Below are 16,946 nucleotides of genomic sequence, written 5' to 3' on the forward strand. Positions count from 1 at the left end.
CAGAAAAAGTGAAAGAATGGAGATAAATATCCCCAAGTCTCAAAATGGTATTATATGTTGTGTGTGTTTGTGGTCCTCTTTCAGTTGAGACACTGTAGGTGAAGGATGCTTCAGGAAAAGACCAAACACTGGATGTCTCTCAGTCGCCAACATGTGTTTTCGAGACACTGATATTAACGGGGAAACCCTGCGGGACTCAAATGTCTTGTCTCTGTTCCCGGTCTGTTTGTCATTTGGGAGTGATTACCCATCAGCCCCGGGGGTAACGCTGCCTTTCCTCGTTACCCCCGGTCTGCACGTTGTTTCTCTTTCAGAAACACAGAGGACTGTTTGTTTGACGCGATCACAGACACGTTGCAAACGGTGTCCGCCAAAAGTCGAGTCCAGTGTCTATATGTCATTTTTATTTGTCATAGTTTAGGAAGATTGAAAATCGGTAGGGAAAGTCAGCTAAGTCGGTAGGCGGTAGAAACATGTCAAAAGCGGTAGACTACTGCCCAAATCGGTAGGGATGGCAGGTATGAATTGTTTTAGCAATATTGACCAGACATCCAACCGAACACTTAATAAGGTTTTAGTTACCCTATCTTATGGGTTTACTGCCTGCAACACTTACAAGAAAAAGAGCAATTACAGCTCATACTGTAAATATGAAGAGGTAAATATAACAGGGCTGAAACTAATACATATTTTCATTATTGATGAATCATCATCATAATTTTCTAGATCTAGTTGATCATTTGGAAGAAGAACATGTCCCCTGTTGAGAGGCTGTAAACAGCATTTTTGCATTAACAATTACAAATCATGACATCATCATGTAATGTTATTGGCTTCAGCTCTGCTTCTCCCACCTAACATATCTAATGGTTCTGTCTTAATGTTGTGACAGATGAGGATTTTGCTCAGGCTCCACCCAGGAAAAAGGCCAGGGAGGAGGTGAAACAGGAGCACATGAAATCATCGAGCAAGTCCTCCAGTCAGGAGTCCGACTCACCATCCACACAGAGCCCGAAGAGCAGGTACAGTAAAGACTAGATAATGGGACAAAATGTGGAACACAAGATGACTTATTATTACTCGGAATGGGAGAAACATTGAAATTCCTTTTGAGATTTGTGTGAATAAATTAAGTCTGTTGTTTAGCATGAATAACATTGAATGCACTCTCAGCCTACAAGTTAAATTAAATGATAACGTAATGATGTCTTTGTTAATTTTAATACCACAAATTCAGAAAGAGAGAGAGAGCTAGCAATACCCCAAGTTTATCCAAATAAAGATTGTATCATGTAATTTGATTCAAATTGGCTGTCAACAATAGCCTACATACACATAATGTGGCGTAGTTCACCTCAGGTATGTGCTTTGGATTAAAGCAACATCTCACTCTAGTGGATAAACAGTAGTGTGTAGTTATAACAACTCATTTCAGAGGGTAACATTTTATTGGGATGACTTTGTGTCATTGTTATTTTCTTTTTTTCCCCTTTGGGATAAGTCTTCAAAATGTAAAGTAAAAAAATAATTAATCAGTTTGTATGTTATTTAAGATATTTGAGAACAAATCTGAAAAACATTATGCATTATAATCTTCTTGACGTTAATTCTGTTTTTCACAGAAGACCATTAGATGTGAAGCTGCTTGAACGGGATCTAGAAGCAGCCATTACATTGTCCTTGCTCAATAATGCAGATGGGATAAAAGAACAGTCAGACAACAGTAAAGGTATGATAAAGCTCTGACAAAATAAATCCAATTGTCTATTTTTGAAGAGTCGTCAACTTAAATGAAGGTTATATCTCTTAAGGAGATGTCAAGGTTCAAGTTCCAGTCGATGAAAACATTGATCCGACCTCTTTGCACCTTTCCAACTGCAGCGTCCTGTTGGGTACATTTCCCTTCTTTTCTTTCTGTTATTGCACATTTAATTTCCACATGCTGCCCAAATACATTGAATGTAATATTGTTTGATAAGTGGTATGAATGTTTAATGCTTTTATTTATTTTTTCTTTAGACCTGGATGATATCACATCAGAGAGGGAGTCAGCGGTCCTATCGAGACAGAGAAAGTCTGCCGCTGAGGCGCAGAAGAAAACGCTTGCCGATGAAGATGACGATGAAGAATATAAACCCAAACTGACACCAGGTTGTTACCCTGCCGCCCCACTCTTTTAATACTTGATTTACATTTTTTAAACAACTATTAACAAAAAATCCTTTCCAGATTCAGAGAGTGATGAAGACTTCAGTGAACCAGCTGAGAGCGACGAGGAGGAATTCACAGTGAAGAAAATCAGCAAATCAAAAAAGCAGAAAGCTACCAAGCACGAGAAGACCAAACCACCTTCTGCCTCTAAAAAAGAAAAGCAACCATCAAATCCACCAAAGTCTAAATCACCGGCAGCGGGTACGTTCTTGAAGTTCATTAAAAATCTGCTTTCTTGACTGTTATTTTACTTATTCGTAAACGTATTATTTATTGGAACTACTTTGTCTCACAGCAGTTTCCACACCAGTGAGTAGTCCTCCAACAGCTCAAGCTGCACCCAAAAGACCTCCTTCATCGTCCACAGTTTTCACAGCGAAACCTGCGTTGCCTCTGAGCCCAGCAGGGGGCAAAATACCCAAGTGGACCCCACCAGGTGAACACCCACAGTATACCAGATTTGTAAAATGTTTCGTAATACACTTTTTTCTGATTTTTATTTACAGATACATACAATTATAACCATTTAACATCCATTTTTATTCTGGGACCTACTCAAATGACCACCTATACATTGAAAACCTTAAAGGCCCAGATACACCGGCCAGTCACCTGAGAAGTCGCCGACGCCGACACCGACTGTTGCGTCGCCGGACTCTCCTGCGTATTTGCCTACTTTGCGCACTGGAACACACCGCAAATCCGAGCCGAGCACGTATGAACTGCGTATGCGTGAGTGTCAATAACTCTCCTTACCAGCAGGCGGCGGTAGTGTGCCTTCTTCCTTCAAAAGAGGCAACAACCGGAAGACAGACTGCAGCTGTGTCCCAATTCAGAGGCTGGGTCCTCCTGAGACGGTCTACGGAGCATGTCCTTGTACGTCACCGGCAGTTACCCCTACATTTTGCCGCCCCCGTCACCTAGCAACCAGCTGCAGTCACAAGTGCTGGTAATAATTTCTGACACTAGGCAAAATATTTTCGCTGGTTGCTAGGTGACGGGGGCGGCAAAATGTAGGGGTAACTGCCGGTGNGCCATCTTTAATAACTGTAATATATACCGGGCTGCTAAATCCTAAGAACTGCTACAGGATTTGATTTGTTTTTGATCTGTATTTTTGAAAATGATGTAACTTTTTTAGTTTTTATCTTTTTTTTAGCATATTGTTTATATTATAACTTAGTACTTTTATAGCATATTTTTAATTATATTATAACTTAGTACTTTTTTTAACGCATGTAAGATATGCAACACTAAGCTGTCTGTGGGTCTTTCCTGCTGTAACGCTGCAAATTTCCCCTCTCTGGGACTAATAAAGGGATTCTGATTCTGAGTCTCTCTAATTGTAACAGTAAAGTTAATGACACGCAACTTGTGTAGTCGAAGAAAGAAGTTGTTTGTCTCTATTTTATTCCAGCTTCTACATCTGAACATTTCATTTGTGTGTTTCAGACGTATGAGCTTGATGGAAGCATTCATGATAAGGTGTGGGCTCTGAAAACATTTCAAGAGGTTACAAGGACATTTCAAGAGGATCATCCGGACTTTCTTGGGGCTCGTATCATCTTTTCTGTGCACAGGTACGGATATTTAAGTCATCTCTAAATACTTCAACTTTTTAATTGTAATGCAAATTACTCCTTATTTGCATAATTTGAGAGATGAGAACAATGTCCAAAATGATAGTATACTGTCGTACATAATTTTCCTTTTAAATGTAGTATTTATATGTAGAAATTAGAATAAGAATGTTGACTTTAGACACAGATTTGAAGTAGTTAATAAGATGGTTACTTTTTCGTTTAACAAACTGGAAAAATATGCCATGAATTTTAACTATAACCATGTTGGACAAATCATTCTCTAGCTATTATTAAATGTATTAATTCTCAATGATTGCATTTGCTGTTCTCTGGAAACAGACATTTAGTTTTATTAAAAGGTCACTTCACCAATTTAATACTCATCATCCTAAAGCAGTTTTATAATGTTTCTCATTAAGTGTTATTCTGTCGGTACCGTATTTCTGGATGTTGTAAGGATTTTTGTGGTGACATTGCTATATAACAGATGCACCAGCTGTTAGTATGTTGTCTCCCTACTTGTTCTGTGCAGTACATATACGGCTCTAAATACAAAAAGAAGCACCAGAGCTAACATTGGATACAAAGAAAATCCTCAGGAGATTAATGAGATGGGTCTCTTATAATATTAAAGTCAAATTGCACAGTAGTCTTATTGTTTGCGAGTCGAATACTGAATGATTTCTGTATGTTGCTTCCTCCAGGGCTCTGAGTGTATCTGAGGTGAAAGCAGCTGTGAAAGAAGCCATTCAGCTGCAGAAGGACTTCCCAGATGTTGTTGCAGGATTTGACATGGTACAGTAAGAAGAGATCCGTCTTATTAAACTCATATTTAACTGAACATTAGGCGCTTTTTAAGGGACCACTTTATCTTGATTGTTGTGGTGACATAATTAGCCTTTCCCTGAATTTCCAGTTTGTGTTCAGGTTGGCAGGGAGGACAGTGGGAGGACTCTGTGGTACTTCAGGGACGCTCTTTCTCTGCCAGCTGAGATGGGTGTCACGCTGCCGTACTTCTTTCACGCGGGCGAAACAGGTGGTTAGATTTAAAAGCACTAAATACATAATTTTTATTAACAAAAACTGAAATATTTCCCAACTTTATGAATCTGTTGAAGTATGATTTGGTTTGTTTTTAGATGAGGAAGGCACTGACGTAGATCAAAACCTAATGGACGCCCTTCTGTTCAACACCACACGCATCGGGCATGGCTTTGCTTTGGCACACCATCCTCTGGCCAAAGAGCTTTCTAGGAAAAGAAACGTAGCTGTGGAGCTGTGCCCCATCTCAAACCAGGTGAGATGGTAACCCATTTCATTGGCATGATGGAGAAACCATGGAGAAGAATTTTAGTCTGTTCTTTGGAGAGATGGCAGACACCTCTGCGGCCAATATCTCCAACACTCAATCATAATCAAAATTGACAAATAGCACTATGCTAAAGATAATTTGTGTGGAGGAAATTCCACACAAAAACAGAAACAACCTTTTTGGCAAGAAATGAACAAATAATAGAAGTTTAAAGCAAAATGTTGTTATTTAATAAAGTCAATAAAAGTCAAAAAGCATTTAACAGTTAACCTATTTCAGCTGAAAGGACTGAGTCTTGCACCAAAAAGTTCGTACAAGATCTGACCACATACAACAGAAAATACAAACACTTTATACATTACAGAAGGAGGGAAGGTCCTCAGCAAGCAAATTTACATTACAGGAAGTGTTGACCAGATGGTTGAAACTTACATACAGCTATGCAATATACAGTACATTACAGGAAAACATTTGGCCAGACGGTGGATTCTTGCATACATGTTCATTACAAACCCATGGTTGTAGAGACAGCCTTTTGTCTGTTCTAAGGAAGTGGAAATTAGAGGCTAGATGTGAATTCAAACCGTGGGAAAAAAACAGAGAATGAAGTTACAGTAATACTTATGATTACAACAATTTCTATTTTGGATTCTGGGTACATTTTTGGGCTCCAATCCAAGCGAACTCTCTGGAGGTCCACAAAATGTTTGGACTCTCGCAGACTTCTCTGGAACGCACCAATAAGTGTGCACGTGTGGTGAAGTCACCAGCACCTGTTTCCATATGTTATTAACCTGAATGTGTTCTGCCCTTGAGGTGCTGAAACTGGTATCGGACCTGAGGAACCACCCTGCCGCTGTGCTGATGTCGGAGGGCCACCCGATGGTGATCAGCTCCGATGACCCGTCTCTGTTCGGCACCACGGGCCTCTCCTACGACTTCTATGAAGCCTTTGTTGGCATCGGAGGGTTAAAAGCAAACTTGGGTACTCTGAAAGAGCTGGCTCTGAACTCCATCAGGTGAGAATCCGTTGATTTGATCTCTCTCAGGCCCCATTTTTACTGTATTACATAAATGGCATCCCTTCAGTGGGAAAAACAAAGGCTGTAGGACAGGGGGGTCCAAACTACGGCCTGGGGGCCAACTGCGACCCATGATCCATTTTTAATTGGCCTACACATGAAACTTGTGATTGTCTTATATTGTACTTCTGAAAAATATATAAATATTACACAATTTTCAAATAAATTCAGTCAATTAAAGTTGAAAACATTTCCTAACATATCTTGATAAAAAATGTATTTACATAACAAGCGTGAAACATACCCTTCCTAATTCCCCTTATAAGCAATTTGAGGCTTCCGTTGTACACTTTTTGTAAAAAATAAATGAAACCCAAAGGAAAGTTGTGATGTAGCCTAAAGCACATTCAAGTATCAAGCACAATTTACCTGCATTGATTGATTTTGCTATCTTATAACTTATGTGGCAATATACCTCACTTACCCAGCCCTTAATATGTTGTTCTGTATGTGGCCCTCAGTGAAAAAAGCCCTGCTATAGGACGTGATTTCTACTTTATGGTGGAGAAACATTGATATGTTTAGCCTACAATCAACCTAATGATGTTAAAGCGTTGAAAGGTCTTCTACCTGCAGGTACAGCTCCCTGCCAGACCATCTAAAGGACAAAGGGGTCGTCATGTGGCAGCGCAAATGGGACGCCTTCATCTTTAAACACACATGACAAAAGACACACAACGGATCCTGATCAACGCGATTAGCTATAGCAAGCATCTTTAGGCCTGTATTAAAACAATTGGAAATACTGTTTGTGTTATTGATTGGCTGAAAACATACCCTCAGGATGTTCCTGTCTGATGTATTAAGGTATGTATTTTTTGAGTGAACTAGACATTCAGACGTACTGTGGGGAGTATTAAAAGCCGTTTACTGCCAATCTTTTCCTCATAAATAGGGTTTTCTGCACAAAGAAAATGTAATAGCAAATGTTCACAGCAACAATTTTTTTTTAAAACTAATGAAATAAATGACCATTCATTTAGTAGTTCATTTTTTGTCACAATGTTATATTTTTCACAAACAATCATTGAAATACATTTTGTCACAGAGTTTGCCTCTCGTAGATCCAAGTCGTCCAAAGCAAAAATGTAAACTTGCCCCAAAAGCAAACATGTGTTTCACTGAGCTGCAGATTGTCATTGAATCATGGCTCCTTTATCATCCTGTCTTCTGAACCCTGCCCACCAAGCTGGCCTTTGATGAGATATTGTATTTTCCATCTCTGACTGGTGCACTGCTGAATAACCAGTTTATAATTGCTGGGTCCAGCCATCATTATTTCCAGGCACCTCTTTGTTTCTCTGTTCTGGATAGCTCCGTCCTGGAAAAAAAAACATATTTATTTTCCTCCAAAAAGACTGACCTCTTTTGTGCATATGTATATTCAAATTGTATTAAAAAGTACCTGTTTAAAATCCCACAGTATGTGGAATTTCTTCTGCTCAGCCATTTTGCACTCATACAGTCCTGGATCTAATCCGGAGCCGGGGTCTGACAGACAGCGGTTGCTGTTGTACTTGTGAGATTTTATTCCACCGATGTACAGTTGTCCATTGGTGCGATAATAACAGTGCTACAACAAAAAGCTATTATATTCCAAAACCAAAACTGAATTAGTGTCTGGGTGCATACAGTGGACTTTGAACATACCTGGCTGAACTGGTAGTGACAACCATATACAATGGGAGTGTTCCCAGGCATTGGGCCTTGGTCAATGCAGAATTTAGGCATCAGATCATTAACCAGCTGCACACAGAAGCAGAGATAGTTAGTATGACGTTAAAGAAAAAAAAAAATCAGGCTCCAGCCTCATTCATATATCTTTTCTTTCTTTATGAATACCAAAAACCAAAGCAGGGGTAAGTACTGATCTGTGGTTTTATTTTTTCTAATGGGATTTGAAGAAGAATATAGAATTCCACCAGGCTTATCTTTTCGTTTTAGACAATTTCAGGTTGTTTTACTATGATTCCTACAAGAAAAATAACAATCTTCCAGAGAGTAAATCTGTAGATACAGACAGAGTCTAGCACAGTTCTAACATTTAAATAGGTGGATTACACAAACGCAACACATAAACTATTATATTGGTTTCTCTAATCAGTCCTTTTGTGAGGTATTGAATAGTTTTCCTCTTTAGGCCTCTAAAATGTATTCCAAATTGTAAAAAAAATAATAATAATCTAAATCAATCTTAGTCTCAACCCATACATGTAGATGCTCGCCCCTGCAGACATTGGGTAAAAACTACACAGGTTTGAAACCACCACTTAACATGACAATGTTAAATCAAATACATACTTGCTACTTTCTGATAGACGTGGAGACAATTTAGTTATGAAAAAATGTCTCAAACATATTCATTTAATCCTTAAAGCCTTCTAAAGCATGCCATCTGATATTTCTTCCTACTCACCGCTCCATAAGCTAGCAGGTCCTTCAAAGGGTCGAGCATGGGGTAAACATTATCCAGATACCACTGGAAGGGCTTACAGTTCAGCCTCTCTCTCAGCTTTTTCCTCTCCGACACATCCCCAATGTCTATCCCATGATTCTGTGAGGAAACAAAAAGGTCACAAAAAAATATAGGAACTACAGTTTAAGGATATAAGATGTAGTTTTAAAAATATATCGTTTTTATTCAGGTGTCATCCCCTTACTTCGAATGGAAGGTTCCAGGCAATGTTGACATTTTTCTTATAGTCATCCATCCACACCTCGGCCACCCTCAGAGCATTACGCCTCATCATTCCACTCAAATCTGGGAGGTAAGGCTTGCTGGCTCGTTCAATGTGGGCAATTTTAGAGCAAGGAATAACCTCTATGCTTCCTCCACACAGCCACACCTGCCAAGACACGAAAGGTCAAATATTTAAAAAGTGCATTAATGGGTCATTCTAGACACGTTAAACACATGTACTGTATTCTGTTAGCTGATTCCTTGCCGATATTAACATTGCAATGGAGTAGCATCTTAAAAATGGTGTCAATTTAAATTCCCCTGAAAATCTCACCCGGATGCCGAGTTCCACATTTTCACCGCCGTATATTTTCATTCCACCATCAAGGCTTCCGATCTCTCCAAAGAACTTGCTATCAGCTACAAGAATCCCCATGATGGCCGGGCTCCTACATGTCACAATTTAACTTGTTAAGATTTTGAAATTAAACACCAGCTATACTTCATCCATGGTCAATGCATTTCAGATATCAGAGTAAGTAAAGTGGTTCAAGAGTCACTTCCTTCAAACAAATGATATGTTTATTTTAAGCCACGTACAGTTTTCTTTTCCTTGACTGACATTTTGAGAATTATTATATCCTCTGCAGCCAAGTCCAATATTTTTGAAGTGACTTATAACATTGACACTGGTAAAGGAAATATTGTCAACATCGTTAGTATATAGATACATATTTGCATGCTGTTCTAATGGTTCTCCCATTTCAACATTCTACTGAATGGAAAAACAACTAGCTGGAACAACAAAAAAACTGCAGGGCGTGTTACAGTCTGTTGGCAGTACACAGATTGACATGGCGTTGCAGTAGTAAGACTCCACTTAATCCTCCTATGACAACCTGTAACTCTCAATGATAACAAATTAACCTTTTAATTCTTATAGTCCAATAAAGCCTTACGTATAAATGTTCACCTCTAAAACTCACTCATGTTGTATTTTGGCTGTTTTCTTAGTACATTTTAAAACGAGTAAAAAAAGGGTAAAAAAGTTGTTCTGGGGTTATGTGCCATAAAAACCTTGTCTGGTAGCAAGCTCTACTTAACAAATACTTTTTCCCCAATTGACACATTATACTCTTTTTCTACAATATATTATAAGTCTCAGATATGTACAAAACATGTTTATGGCATGCATTGTTGTATCCCATAATCCCCTCTGTTTCAGCCCTGTCTGTATCTTTAAATGATAATGAACTGCCACCCACCACGGCCCTATGCAAAGTGTTTGGTTTGATAAGGAACAATGGTGCTCTAGGAGGAGATTCAGGTGATAAGGTGGGCGGGTGTTACCTTGGTTGGTTATTGGCTAATGGTTACACAAGCAAAAAATCACTGGCCAAAATCTGATCAGCTCATTTTCAGACAGGTTTTTATATAGATTGATCAGGACAAAAAGAGAGAGAATCTTTTTACCTGAAATGTTCCGAATCTTTTAATGCAGAGGGGACATTTATGTATGAAAGACGTGACCTTTACTGTAAGTGTGGAAGGATTCTTTTGTCTGTGTGATTTCCCTGCCAGCTGCTCCTGAACTTACTTTCCAGGCAGTGAGTCGTCCTTTAAAGCATACCACTCGGGTCTGAAGGACTCGTACATGCACCACAGAGCCCAGTCAAAGGCATCCGCAGCTGGTATGTAGGGGATAAGTTTCAGGTCGTCGTAATTGACTTTGTCAAACACTGGTGTCAGTATCACGGTGCGGTCCTCTTTGATCCGAGCCAACATTGGCTCTGCCCTAGACACAGTTTTCAGAAACACAGAGTTTTACGCAGAGAGATGAAAACTGAGGTGTGACAAATCCTATTGCTTAGACCTACCATCCAACATGGACTTCTATGTGAGCATCCAAGATGGCCACCACTTCCCCCACAGCAACCTTCCACCCCGAGAGTCTGGCCTGAGTGAGGCCGAGCCGCTCGGAGTGGCGGACTCTCTTCACCAGGGCTGGACGCTCCTCGTGGATAGAGTTAATGTATTCATCCAATTTCTCCATTAAATCTTCTGCAAATGTAAAAGAGAGGAATCGGAGAGGTAGATTCATTCCAATGGGCCATATCAATCAAACAATCATGAAATCCCTAATCACTTGTCCAATCAAATGTTACAATCCTGCATTGATGTGCAGTCAAAGGGTCACACAACATAGAAGCCGTTGAAAGAAGTAAACTTCCAGTATGTGTACGAAAATAATACGCCCTTTACAATGGACACATGTATGCAAGCTTCACCTGTTCTGCAAGTTACTTATTTTTAACAATTTTGTGTTCTTGTGAACAAATTGATCATAAATGCACATGTTTTTTATGAATGAGCATAACGCAGCATAAAACAACCCCAAATAAGCATGGTAGATGAAACTCTGTGTTTAAAGAAGGGTCGGTTTGACTCTTCACCGAGTCCACCAACAGTAGCAGGTCGCAAAGCCGGGGGCGGATCACCAGTCAAGTCAAAACATCTCTGACACAACTTTTAACCTCAAACACTTTTTATTTTAATGACATTTTCACACATGTTGTTTTCTTCTGATATTTTTGACATTCAATACTATGTCGCTATTTTCTGAAATGTTCCATGTCCAATGTCGTTTTTTTGGCATATTTTCGACTTACTCTATGTTTGCTACTTACTTTACTATGTCGTTTTTTGTGAACATTCAACATACTATACTTTGTCGTTTATTTTATATTAGACATACTATACTATGTTGTTACTTATACTACATTTTCGACATAGTACAGTAAGACTTTTTTTGACACAACATGCTATGACTTTTTACGACATACACATGCATGTTTAAAGAATTTTTGTAAAGATACATTGTTGAAGATGTGAGAGCTTGATGATGATTGCTTTTATCCATCGTTACATACAGCTTGGGGTAGAAGAGATAATATCTTGAGTAATTTGGGTGAACTGAAACTTTAAACATTCAAATACCTCCACTACCTTGGACCTACCGTTACTGCTGCAATCATCCACAAGTAAGATTTCTTTCAGCAGGTGAGCTGGTGTCTTGTCTATGATGCTGCGAATGGCTCTTTTGATGATAGAAAGTGCTTCATCCAGGTAGATTAATATGACACTCATGGAAGGCAGGTCCTTAGGGTATTTTTTATCAGCACACCTGAGAGGGAAAAAATTAAAATGTTGCATTTTTGTCCCTAATAATAGATATTTAGAAATGTTTTTAAAAAAAATGCTGATCGTCTTTCATCATGAAAGTCTCTGCCCTTTCACAAATCTTGGTTTTTCATTGTGCGGCTTCTACATTTGAATGTTTAACAAGATTAGTTATGCTCTATGAGTAATGTTTTCCGGAGGAGAAGTTACTGTGATGACTCAGCTGCCTCAAGTCAGGCTTTACTTTTAAGTTATTGAATACGTTAGGAGCTGTGAGAAGCCATTTGTTTAAAACTAGAAATAATTTGCCAGAAGCATTTCAACCTGGCTCTGTGAAGCTTTCAGCCCACTTTATTACTTTTATATCTGCAGTATTTGATATTTTCAAATAATAAACTCACTCAGATGAAAAACATCGAGCATAAATCTCACATCAGCATACGTCCATCCTTTTTAGCAACTGCTAACAAGACATGGCTCTAACATGAAGTGAGAGACTAAAAGACAAACAGCAGCGTAACAGAACATGGAGTGTCTGCAGGAGTGGGGTACTGCAGACACACATTTGTATCCAAGATGTATCTCAGTAAGAGCTGCAATTAACTTTATAATTGATTGATCCATTAATCATTTTCTTTATTAATAGAGGTATAGTGAGTCTACAAAAGGTCAATAAATAGTGAATTTTAAAGAGCGACCTAAGTTAACATCTGTGTTACTTGTTCCAAAAAACGAATACATCTATCTTAATATTGCAAAAGACTAAGACTAACAACCAGTAAATGTCACATCCTAGTCACACAAAAGCCTCATCAACCATTGCTCATGTGATATCTGGACATTAAACTGAAATCAAAAATGTAAATGTTTGTTTTCTACTACATTGAAAAGTAGTAACGTTGAATTATGTGTCATATAATCTCATCAGTGGGTTTTATTATCTGTCCAAAGTGTGTTTGTTAGGTCACCATTATAGGCAGATAAACTGAGTTCCTGTCCTGTTCCTGGAACATCATTTGTTTCTCAAATAAGGAAGCCCCATGAAGCAGCTCAATGTGGCTCCAGCGGTGAGTGACAGGTCTAACAATAGTTTATTATCTCCTACAGTAAGTATCCTCACCTGGCCGGCCTGGTGTCTGGGATCTCTCTGTTGAGGGGCAGCCGGTCACTGAGGAAGGCGTTGTATCCATAGCTCTGGAACAACCTCTCGGCCTCCTTCTGCTCCTCCTCCGACAGATCGTCCCCCCACTTGGTGAACAGATAAGAGTTCGGGTAGAGCTTCCTCACCACGCTCCTCTCCTTCTTCACTTCTGCGTTGTTCTGGTTCACCAGTTCCTTCTTTTCAAGTTTATTCATCACATTGACTGTTGACAAAAAGATACGGTTTAACCCTTCTTCTGCTTAATACAACTGACTTTAAATACAGGTTTTCTTCTCTATAACATAACAGCATAAGCCTAGTGTCAATCAGAAACACTAGTCTGTTGCACTGGGGAGTTTTGACATGTACAGCCCATCCACCTTTTAGAACAGCCAGAATATTTTGATAATTATTTAATTATTTGAGTCTATTTTCAAGGGACAAATATAAAATATTGTCCAGTTTTAAATGTGACACTTGCTGCTTTACTTTACCAAATAAACCTGGGCTTTGGGAAATGTGTATTTTTCTTTCAATAACAATTATTATTATCAGCAGATTCATCGATCATGGAAACCAGTGTTAGCTGCAGCCCTATCCAATAAACATTGTTTATTATACAAGTTGGAACATTTAAATATCTAAAAAACACTTTCCTTTTCATCCAATTTTGGTCCAGATTCAATCTAGACATATTATTTGTATAGTTAAATAATACATTTGGTGTAAATACTTGTATTTAGCATTCTTTTTAATGCTAAATTGTTTCTTAAAAATACTTGTTATCCTTATATATTTCTTTTTTTCACCTACTTTGCAACTAATGTTTTTAGATTGTTAACGTACGCACCACCGGATACCAAACCAAATGTCTTGTATGTGTAAACGTAGCTGGCAATAAACTTGATTCAGATTAATCTTTTGACTTGGAAAACAACAAATCAAATGCTTAAGTATTGAAATCAAGTTGAATGATTTGATAAGGTAAGAAGCAGCCCATTGAGACTCACGCAGTCTGTTGATGTCTGTTTCCATCTTGTCCATCCTGTTGAGCATCCCCTGACCCCTGATGGAGTCGTTGTGGTGGGCTCTACTGAGTCTCTCTGAGTGGGTATGAACCTCCTTCTTTATGGAGCCGAGGTAAAGAAGAGACCCAGCCATGGCAAAGGCCAGAAGGAATGCTTTAATCCAGCCAGATCTCATCATGGGGCTTCTGTGCATGTCTTCTGAAAACAATCGTCTGCTTTTAATTTCAGGTGCTCTCACTTTCACCCTCCTTATCCAAATACAACGCCCTTTGACAAACCACAGCTGTGTAATCAGAAAAATTTGTGTGAAGTGTGGTTTTCAATAGATTCTGCTCTGCTGCCTTTCTTGCATTACACCAGGTGTGAATCATTAGCTGTAGTCACCTGGGAGGAGAGAAAACCTGCAGAACTCTGCAGGTAACTGGATCAGGACTGAGACTTATCCATATGATGTTCACCTTGTATCTGATGATGCTGCAGATACAAAATGAACTAAATATTACTAATAACATATTTTACATTTTATTTCTGCATCATGCAAAACTCCTTCCTTCTGTTTTCAAGTGAGTAAATCAGGAGGTCAGGGCTGCAAAGTGTTTTGACTGATAGTTTTTTTTGGAAAAAAGTTATATTATGTTAGGCACACTGTTTGTGTTACATGTTTTACGAAGCCCTTTTTTCCCCACCCATAATGATCTTATTCATACATCAGCAGTTGAAAAACAAACAGGACACTACATCCTTGTACAATCTGAAATCAAACCAGCCATCTGTTTGTCCGAGGAAACCACATTGAGACACGTAGAGCAAGCCTTAGTTGGCTTAGTTATTAAAGTATAAAGGCAAAGGAGGGAGGTGTTGGGTGTGATCCTGCTTTGTGCTTTCAGACACTATGTGGTTTCTTGCTTGCATGAAAGTATTGTATGTGGAGATAGACACCCACTGAGGATATGATATGGGGTAAAAATCAGTCCCTCAGGTTGTTTACTCAAATGATCCTATAAAACCCTCACAAGAGAGGATAAGGGGGGACATTTGAAATCTGAGAACACATTCTTTTATTAAGAGTACAATAATGACTCTAGGAGCCAGAGGTTAAACTGGGGCAGACACATACTGTAGGCAAACACTCTCAAGTTTTAAGCCTTGCACCTCTTCAACAATGTATCTTTACAAAAGATGGTTTCAAATGTGTGTTCGGCTCTAGAAAACGCTGCTGAATATCAAATAAAGAAGAAAATTTAATTTAGCATGTTGATTAAAGTATGGTATGTGAACAAATATAATGGAAAAAGTAATAGTATGTTTACAACACCACAAAACATCTTAGTATAGTATATCTAAAAATATCTATAAAGTCACAATTTATTATGTCAAAAATACCATGAAAAAAGTCCTTTTAAAGGGTGATCAAAAACATATATAGTCATAGTATAGTTTATTTTAAAGGAGACCTATCATGCTATATTTGAATAATATATTGTAGGGCCATACCTATATAAAAGGTATATTTATGTGTTTTCTTTTTCAAAATACCAAACAGATCATGCATTTTAGCCATGCCTCATTTCGCTCCATTTTGTTCTCCTCCACCCCTGTCTTCGCATGCGCTGCAGCTGACCACGCCCCCCTGCAAAGGAGGGGGCCGAGTTACGAGCGTCATGTTACCATGATGTTACCATGCCATGGCAACCTCTCATTCCCCTGATTGGTGGAGAGTTGGCCATATTGGCGGAGCTCCTCGTCACTGACGTCAGACTATTTTCAAATCTGTATCAGTCTGTATCAGATCCGTTAAAGCCTCGTTTTTAGAGATTTTGGGTATGGAGGAAAAGAGAGAGAGTTGTGTTTTCTGACACTTGGTGAGTTCCCTGACACACCGGGGACACATATTCATGTATAAAAGACGTACAAGGTGCATTTTGCATGATAGGTCCCCTTTAAATGTTGAAGTGAAATGCATCAATCTGGTGCACTTTGAGAGCAAAATTAGGGATTAAATCTATGCTTCTGACGATTATGAAATACTATTTCATAATAATTGTAGAGTATTTATTTAATTAATTCTGGCACCTTTGGTATTCCTTAGATGTCACACATCACAGTTTTAAATATTTCTACACTCTACAAATGCCAAAATAAAATAGAAATAATCTACATGAATAAATATGTATTGGATTACATAAAAAACGACACCGTCATTTTCCACATAGCTGACACTAGCCCGCCAAACCCTGGCGAGCAACTGAAACCAGCCAGCCCACAGCTAGTTAACCAGCTATTCCTGAAAAGTTCGGTTTTAACATCAGAACTACAAGTTACTTACACAAAGAAGCTAAACCGGAGGGTTCATTAACATTACCATTACGAAATAAAATAATATAGATTACTTTAGGGCTAACTAGAAAAAGATACCAGAACTGATGGAGGGCAAATTAAAACATGACTGACCTGCTTGGAGCATCAAGCTAACTGAATGTGGACTCAGACGTGCAACAGCGAAATACACCCCTGGGTACAAAATAAGGAACCAATTTACATATGAAAAGAAATATCATTTTGGTGAAGTTCACAATAACAGAAAATATAGATTTTCAAGTATACAAATAACCAAAATAAAGAAGTCATAGAATAGCAATTTTATTTTAATAAAAAAACAAAATAAATAAAAACTTTTTTTTGTTGTGCTATTTATTGGGGGGGACATTTTGAGTGTATCTGAATATTGG

The 16,946-nt window shown here is 38.5% G+C and overlaps 2 protein-coding genes across 2 annotated transcripts; one reads left to right on the top strand and one right to left on the bottom strand.

Annotated features, from left to right (window-relative positions):
* Positions 1-511: 511 nt before the first annotated feature.
* LOC104950117 (adenosine deaminase CECR1-A-like) lies at positions 512-6,860 on the top strand. Its single transcript, XM_010776592.1, has 12 exons — positions 512-518; positions 898-1,027; positions 1,623-1,729; positions 2,020-2,151; positions 2,230-2,412; positions 2,507-2,647; positions 3,629-3,791; positions 4,499-4,589; positions 4,722-4,830; positions 4,934-5,091; positions 5,923-6,125; positions 6,765-6,860. Exons 1-12 carry the CDS (start codon positions 512-514, stop codon positions 6,850-6,852), a joined length of 1,512 nt encoding a protein of 503 aa, XP_010774894.1. The 3' UTR covers positions 6,853-6,860.
* Positions 6,584-14,537, bottom strand: LOC104950101 (probable polypeptide N-acetylgalactosaminyltransferase 8). Its single transcript, XM_010776574.1, has 11 exons — positions 14,200-14,537; positions 13,169-13,412; positions 11,886-12,052; positions 10,746-10,929; positions 10,466-10,663; positions 9,203-9,317; positions 8,849-9,034; positions 8,605-8,742; positions 7,839-7,934; positions 7,594-7,761; positions 6,584-7,509 (listed from the first exon to the last, which is right to left on the bottom strand). Exons 1-11 carry the CDS (start codon positions 14,408-14,410, stop codon positions 7,333-7,335), a joined length of 1,884 nt encoding a protein of 627 aa, XP_010774876.1. The 5' UTR covers positions 14,411-14,537; the 3' UTR covers positions 6,584-7,332.
* Positions 14,538-16,946: the final 2,409 nt, after the last annotated feature.

This window comes from Notothenia coriiceps, unplaced genomic scaffold (assembly GCF_000735185.1).
Source record: "Notothenia coriiceps isolate Sejong01 unplaced genomic scaffold, NC01 NC01_scaffold00017074, whole genome shotgun sequence".
NCBI classification, from domain to species: Eukaryota; Metazoa; Chordata; class Actinopteri; order Perciformes; family Nototheniidae; genus Notothenia; species Notothenia coriiceps.

Bases quoted from the DNA above. Each gene is read 5' to 3' on its own strand.
- LOC104950117 (XM_010776592.1), top strand. The intron at 4,590-4,721 runs GTACAGTAAGAA...GTTTGTGTTCAG, and splicing joins TTGTTGCAGGATTTGACATG to GTTGGCAGGGAGGACAGTGG. The intron at 4,831-4,933 runs GTGGTTAGATTT...GTTTGTTTTTAG, and splicing joins CTTTCACGCGGGCGAAACAG to ATGAGGAAGGCACTGACGTA.
- LOC104950101 (XM_010776574.1), bottom strand. From the start codon at position 14,410: ATGCACAGAAGCCCCATGATGAGATCTGGCTGGATTAAAGCATTCCTT. The intron at 10,930-11,885 runs GTAGGTCCAAGG...TTACATTTGCAG, and splicing joins GGATGATTGCAGCAGTAACG to AAGATTTAATGGAGAAATTG. The intron at 9,035-9,202 runs GTGAGATTTTCA...GTGTCTTGGCAG, and splicing joins ATGTGGAACTCGGCATCCGG to GTGTGGCTGTGTGGAGGAAG.